The 7,401-nt window shown below is 31.8% G+C and overlaps 1 protein-coding gene across 1 annotated transcript; it reads right to left on the bottom strand.

Annotated features, from left to right (window-relative positions):
• Positions 1-2,267: 2,267 nt before the first annotated feature.
• LOC125859468 (tropinone reductase homolog At5g06060-like) lies at positions 2,268-6,242 on the bottom strand. Its single transcript, XM_049539239.1, has 5 exons — positions 6,053-6,242; positions 5,780-5,987; positions 2,927-3,143; positions 2,726-2,832; positions 2,268-2,569 (listed from the first exon to the last, which is right to left on the bottom strand). The coding sequence occupies exons 1-5, from the start codon at positions 6,124-6,126 to the stop codon at positions 2,381-2,383; spliced, it is 795 nt and encodes a 264-aa protein (XP_049395196.1). The 5' UTR covers positions 6,127-6,242; the 3' UTR covers positions 2,268-2,380.
• Between the last annotated feature and the right edge of the window lie 1,159 nt (positions 6,243-7,401).

Below are 7,401 nucleotides of genomic sequence, written 5' to 3'. Positions count from 1 at the left end.
CATATCCAGCTTTTTGTTGCCAAAAAAGCTCTTCAAAATGCAGATATCTATTATATTCAGCTTTTGCTCTTTGCATGACAACTTTATTTTCACTAGAAGAATCTTCTTCAAACAATTTTTCTTTAATTCTCACAATCTCCTCTCTAATGATAAGTTGTTGAAAAATATCCCCATAAGTCCCTCTACTCCACATAGTTAATGCCTTTTTAATTTTCCTGATCTTTCTTTTAAAGTCTGAAAAAGGGTTAAATGAAATATGAGAATCCCATTTCAATCTAACCACTTCATTAAAGGATTCATGCTCAGTCCAAAAATTCAAAAACATAAAAGGTTTCTTTTATAGCATTGGAGCATGGTCTGAGTATGTTCTAGGCAAGTGATCAATCTCTAACTGAGCAAAAATATTCTGCATCTCTGCATTTACCAGTATTCTATTCAGTCTTTCAAAGATACAATCATCTCCTGCTCGAACATTCCACCAAGTAAAAGTACTACCTTTAAATGGTACCTGTGAAAGATCGCAAGATTCAATACATGTCTTGAAGTCATCAATATCTACAACATCTACTAGTACTCCACAATTTTCTCCTCTCCATTAAGAACCACAATGAAGTCACCACCGATAAACCAAGGTCTATCCATCCCAGTAGAAATATAATATAGCTCCTCCCATAGATTCAACCTCAGATTGCTATATACTATAGTTGCATAAAAGCTTAAAGCATTATATTGGTTTTTTTTATCAAAACAGTGAGCTGCTGATCTGAATTACTCATCACCGAAACATCAAAGCCACGATTGATATATAACCTATCTTTCCATTGTTATTATGAATCCCCAAGGGCATTCTTAATCTTCTTCTATACTTGTTAATGTGTCTAACTGCTTGAAAAGGCTCCAATGCAACAAAAGCAAATTTGTGATGATTATGTAAGATTTGCACCCTTTGAAAGGCATTTTGTGTCCTCACTGACCTTATATTTCAAATGAGTGCATTCAATTATCATTTTGCAAAAAGGGATATGACATGTCTCTTTGGTTGCACCTTTACTGGTTGTGCTGTATCTCCGTGTCCCTGTTTGTTTACTTCCCTTGCTGACTTAGTAGCTAGCTTTAATAGCTCTTGGTGACAAATCTCCTTCATTTAAAAACAACTCGTCTGAATATAAATTTTCAGTCACCTTAACCTCCTCCAAGTCTTCCAAGTTTTTGTCTCCTAGCTTGTGAGTAATTAGATCATGCAAAATTCTGTTTGGGGAATCTGTATTCACCATAACCACAAGGAGATTTGTAAGGTCCAGTCCATGAGTTTAAGGAAGATGTATTATCTTCCTTTGGTAAAAAACATCAAGGCTCGGAGATATGGTCTCAAAAAATTTATTCACACAACTTTGTTGAATTGACAACAGGTCAAAGATCTCTTCATACACCTTTATTGAAATTTACAACCCGTCAAAAAATTCTCTTTCACATATTGAAATTGCTATATTGACTTACGCATATTTTTCTTTTTCTATAAATTGAAAGTTTTTTGCTCATCTGTAAAACACATGAAAAATAAATAAAATCATATTAAAGAGGAAAGCGAGGTATACCATAGATTATAAAATAATAATTTGTGAAGGAAAAATAGAGTTTGAAGTGATGTTTTAGCAAGGTGGAAATCAAAAGTGGGTTATTTCTTTTGAGTATGTAGTAGTTACTTTGAATATTGTACTTGTGATTACACAATGTAAATTTTTTTTTATTATAGTGATATCAGTTGATCTTCTTGACCAGTGAGTTTTTCCTTATTCAAAAGTGTTTAATGTAAAATTCTTGGTATCATTATTTTTTTCATTTTATTTTCATTGAAAATACTATTGTGTTAGTCTTCTTTTTCCTAACACTAGACACATCCTAAGGGAGTACTACATTTCTTGTTGAGTCGCGATAAAATCACAAGACACTTAATGATATTATCAATTCAAACTCTTCTTAAATAAATCGTTATTACTTGACTACTAATTAACGTCAATTATATCCATTATTGTCTTTATTTCTGAAAAAAATATGTACGTACGTCAGCATCTTCAACTTTATCTTTTGAGCTTATACACAAGGAAGATATTAATAATGGTCTTATATATGATGACATCCACTAGATTACTAAGAACATGAGTATCTGCACATGAAAGAGATACCATCCATAGAGGAGAAAAAGTCGAGACATATTTAAGATTTGAATTTGATCAACCTCCTATTCTGTACTTATTGCACTTTAGGAATTATGAACTTAAAATATTTATTGAAATTGTAATGATTTTTTGCATTATATTGTGTCAAAATTGATGAGTTTATCAATAGAACTCATGCTACATCGCGCCTCAGGAAGAAAATATCAATAGCTTGTGAAATCGAACCCATTGACGGTGAATCCTCCATCAACTGCTATAACTTGCCCAGTGATGTATGATGCCCCAGGAAGACAGAGGTAAGCAACCAGGGATGACACTTCTTGTGCTTCTCCAGGGCGCATTAGCGGAGTTCTACTTATTATTCCATCCAATAATGTTTTATTTTTTATCACCTGCAAAACGAAACCATCAATCTCAGCAGCTAATATTAACATGCATTATTTTTCTTAACACACTATCAAACCAAACGTATTTTAGTGTGACCTCCAATTTTCAGATATCCGTTTGGTGATTGTATGAAATTGATAAGCAGGATTCAAGAATATTACATATTCCACAGAAGATGTCTTTATATACCACGGGGCAACACCATTAACACGAATGTTGTCTTTTGCCCACTCACAAGCCAAATCCCGGGTAAGCTGATTCATCGCCCCTGAAGTTAATCAACGAAAAGAAAAAAAATCTCACGAACTCCTTGGTATTCCATAATGAATTTAAGGAGGGATCGTTACAAGAATGAAGCGAACCTTTTGTTGCTGCATAAATAGAACTAGTAGACAAGTGAACCAAACCAGCAACAGAAGAGATGAAGATAATAGATCCAACTTCAGATGCTTTCAGAAGAGGATGAGCAAGTTGACAAATATGGTATCCAGATTCAAAGTTTGTACCAAATAAATGTGCATATTCTTCAGCAGTGTAATCGATGGTGGGCTTCCTAATGTTTGTCCCCGCATTGTTTATCTATAATTGTAGAAATAAAGGATTAAATAAATCAGCAAATAGTTACTCCCTCTGTCCACTTTTATTTGTCATGTTGCACTTTTCGAAAGTCAATTTGACTAATTTTTAAAGTTAAATTAGATTACGTTAATTCGATATTTTTTTTAAAAAAATTAGATATTCAAAAACTATACGAAAAGTACTATAAGTTGCAATTTTTTGCATATCAATATGATGAAAATATACATCGTAAAATGTTGGTCAAAGTTCTTATTGTTTGACTCTAAAAAAGGAAACCATGACAATTAATTGTGGACGGAGGGAGTAGTTGATAGCTGTGTATAGATTAGTTAGTTAGAAGTTTGTTATTAAGTTTCCAATTAGAAGATGACAAGTGGATAGTTAGTTAGTAACTAACTTTGTAAATACTGTGTATCCATGATTGTAATTATACATCTCAGACGCGTAAATAATAAAGAATCTCAACGCAACACAATTGCTCTCTATTAGCTTTCTTCCCTTTCTTTCACAGAGCTCATCAATGGTGGCCTGAATGCAGATTTTATCAAGAATTGTCACAATATATATATATATATATATTGTTCAGCAAATTAACCATCTATGATTTAATTTCCTAAAACATACATGTTCAACAGCTCAACAAATAACTTTCAGGAATGACAACATTGCAGGTTTTCTTAATTAGCGATTTAGCATATATGTTCCAACGCTTAAATATTATTCCCTCTACTCCATATTAAGTGAGTTGTTTGTGTATTACACACTCCTTAAGAAAAATATTTTAGGATGCAAATAAATTTTTTTTTTTATTATCGTCTTTTTGATTATTTCCAAATTAGCTAGTCTCCTATAAAATGTAAAGTAGTTAAGAATCTCATTAAATGAAGGACTATGAAAAAAAAGTTTTAATTATTCTCTTGAACTTTGAACAATTTATTTATTTTGGATTAAGAAAAAAACCTCAACAATTCATTTAATATAAATTAGAGAGAGTATAATGTTACTCTCTCCGCTTCATATTAGTTGATCATCTTACTAAAAATAATTGTTCCATATTGATTGTTCACCTTACTAAATCAAGAAAATATTAATTAAAATTTTCCTATATTACCGTTGCAATTAATCTTTTAAAAAATGTTTACATTTGTTTGTAAAATTCTCAAAAAGAAATTTAAGGGGAGCGAGTTAGTAAAATTATCTTTTTATTTATGATTTCTTAATATACGTGTAATCTACTATTTCGGTGTGAGTTGTGAAATAGAATCTTTAGAATTGAGAAATCTTAATAGCTCAAATTAATCTCCTTCCTATTTCTATATTGAAAAAAAAAGAATTTAAAAATAAATAAATTAAAACTACATAAAAAGTACATTCTATGTTCCAATGTTCGAGAATAATGTAAATTTTTTTAATAATTAAAAGCAACTTAACTTTTTTTTTTTTTTATCTATAATTAGATAATTTATAATTATACAAAAATCTAAGGTGTATTTTAGACCACAATTTTTTTTAAAAAAATATTTTTAAATTTTTTGAATCTATTCAAACGATATAAAAAAAGTATACTTATAATAATTAGCTATTTAGTTTTTTTAAACGACTCATCATTAAATAAAATTGGTGTTATATATATATACTGATTTTCTAAATTGTGTCGCATGATAAAGTGGGACAGAGCAATTACTTACTGAGGGTAGTTTGGTCAGGAGTAAGTTATTTGGGATATAATTATTATTTCAGGATAAGTTATTTTTTAATATATGCGATCATTTATTCCATTATTAAAGTATAAATGGTGGGATTGAGATAAATAATCACATGAATTTCTAATACCTCCAACCAAACGTATGATAAAATAATTTTATATTTTATCATCAGAGGCGTATCCAGGATTTCGGCAAGATAAAATACATTTAGATTTTTAATATGAACCATTAAATTTTAAAAATTATAGTTCCAAAATATATAATACTACTAGTTTTAAATTTTAATATACACATTTGATTTAATTATATAAAGATTTTACAGTGCTAAAACTTTTAGGAACTTTCAATGTAACACACTTAAGAAATTTGAAAGATTAAAGGAAAAAAAAAATTAGTTAAAACGTCAAAAGTGTAACCGATAATCACTTGGGGAGGTGTTACTCAAAAAAGGACAAGATAGATATAAGACTTAAATTTTTATCCTCACTTAGAAAGGGTGCACCCAATCATCATCGTATTATTATTTGATACTTTAAACGTGAGTTCACACATTTATATTTAAATATTTAAAAAAAAATATTACACTATTATATATGATCTAGAGAAGAAAACATGTGTTCACGTGAATCCACGACACCCCCTCTAGATACGCCCCTGGAAATTATTATACCTTATATATATCTCACTCCAAATGACTCCTACCGGTATATATTGGGCGCCCGCCCCTGCCTAGGGGCAAGGTTACAGAGGTCATTTGACCAATATATACCTACCAAAAGTAGCGGAGCTAATGCTTAAGTTACAGGTTTATATTTTAAAATTCATTGAATATTTATGAAGAATAAATTTAAAATTCAATAACTTTAACGAATTAGAGCTTTAAATCACGACTTGACTTGACCTCTGCTAGATAGGAGTTACAGAACTTACAAGAATGTTCAACTTTCCATGGAAAGCTGAAGACACATTTTCGATGAGCTTCACTCTTTGAGGCGTTGAAGATACATCACATACACAACCATTCACTTTAAGGCCTTTCACAGACCACTGTTGCAAGCATTTGTTAAGCGCTTCTTCATTACGTGAACATGTGTAGACTGTTGCACCCAGCTCCGCTAGTTCCTCCACAACAGCGTGCCTGAAACGAATTACATCGTTCAAATCTAACTATGAAAGATATTAAATCGGATGAAGTTGGTTTACCCAATTCCACGAGTGCCTCCGGTGACGAGAGCGGTCATCCCTGAAAGATTCCATCTGGAACTGCTTCTAAACATTGACTTGTGTAATATGTATGGTACTATCTATCTATATGGAGCAAGAAATTAGAAGTGGGTTCCTTATATGGTTAAATATTTAGTTTAGTTTCCTTCTTTAAATAGAGAGTTGCAACAACTCAACCCCTAGTACTAAATGCTACTACTAGTGGTTATGATGTTTAAATTAAATTTGTCTGACCTGCCAGGGAAATTGGTTCCACTGTCCTCACGAAAGTAGGTGAAAGTAGTTAGTATTTCTATAAATAGTCACTCTTTAAACTTAATTGGACATTTAGATAAAAGTCTTAAAAAATTAGTACTTTAGACATCATATATGACATCACTCAAATTCTTCCAAAACATACAACATCCTTCTCTCAAATTTTTGATACTACACTTTGGTCCCCACTCATCCAACACAAATGTGGAATTGTTTTTTATTTTTCCATTTATTAAAAAATTTGACCGGAGAAAAGCTCTCCAAGAAAAAAACCAAAATGCTCCCATTTTTGCAGCTGATTTAGCTGATTCCGACGACTTTTTCGACGATATTTTAGCTTTCACAGGTGAAATCATCATCATTCTAGTCATTGCTTCCATTTTTATACCATTTTCTTTCAAATAGCTTCAAAGAAAAATATTTCCCGCCATTCTTGAAGCTTGCAAAAATCTTTCAAAATCACTTCATAACTCGTTTTTAGATAAACTTTAGTTGTTTAGAAGGACTATACATACAAGTTCTCCATTTCGAGCTTGATTTGAAACCATTCTTGTTCATTCGCGTTTTGTACGGAGTTCGTACCAGTCATCGATCGCTAGTTATCGATATCGTAATCTAGTATCTATCAGTGTAGTCTATATATGACAGTAGCTGAATTTGTTGTTGCTGGTGGTGACTATATGGGAGTATGGGAGGAGACTCTCAAAAGCTGGTATAGGAAATCTTTTAGTAAGACTATAGTTCTCATTGCGTTGCGTCGCAATGGTTCATATGACGATATGATTGCAAGCGTAATTGAGGCCAGTGAGCTAGCCTGTGAGCCAGACAACTTGGTGAAAAGCTATCAAATGAATGGGAGGGGAAAAATACACCCCACATTCATAAAGAATGATAGGCATGTGAGCTTGTACATGATGGATATTGCTGCTAATGGCTCTAGGCCTATATTGAGGATAAATGTCATTGCGAGATCTTCGATTGAACCAACAAATTCTTTTAACGACAACGACTCGATTGAAAATGAGAACTTAGGTGATCAACCAAATGAGAGCTTTTATGATCAATCAAATGAC

Source organism: Solanum stenotomum, chromosome 3, assembly GCF_019186545.1.
Source record: "Solanum stenotomum isolate F172 chromosome 3, ASM1918654v1, whole genome shotgun sequence".
In the NCBI taxonomy this organism is placed as follows: Eukaryota; Viridiplantae; Streptophyta; class Magnoliopsida; order Solanales; family Solanaceae; genus Solanum; species Solanum stenotomum.
This window is presented reverse-complemented; position numbering and strand designations above follow the sequence as displayed.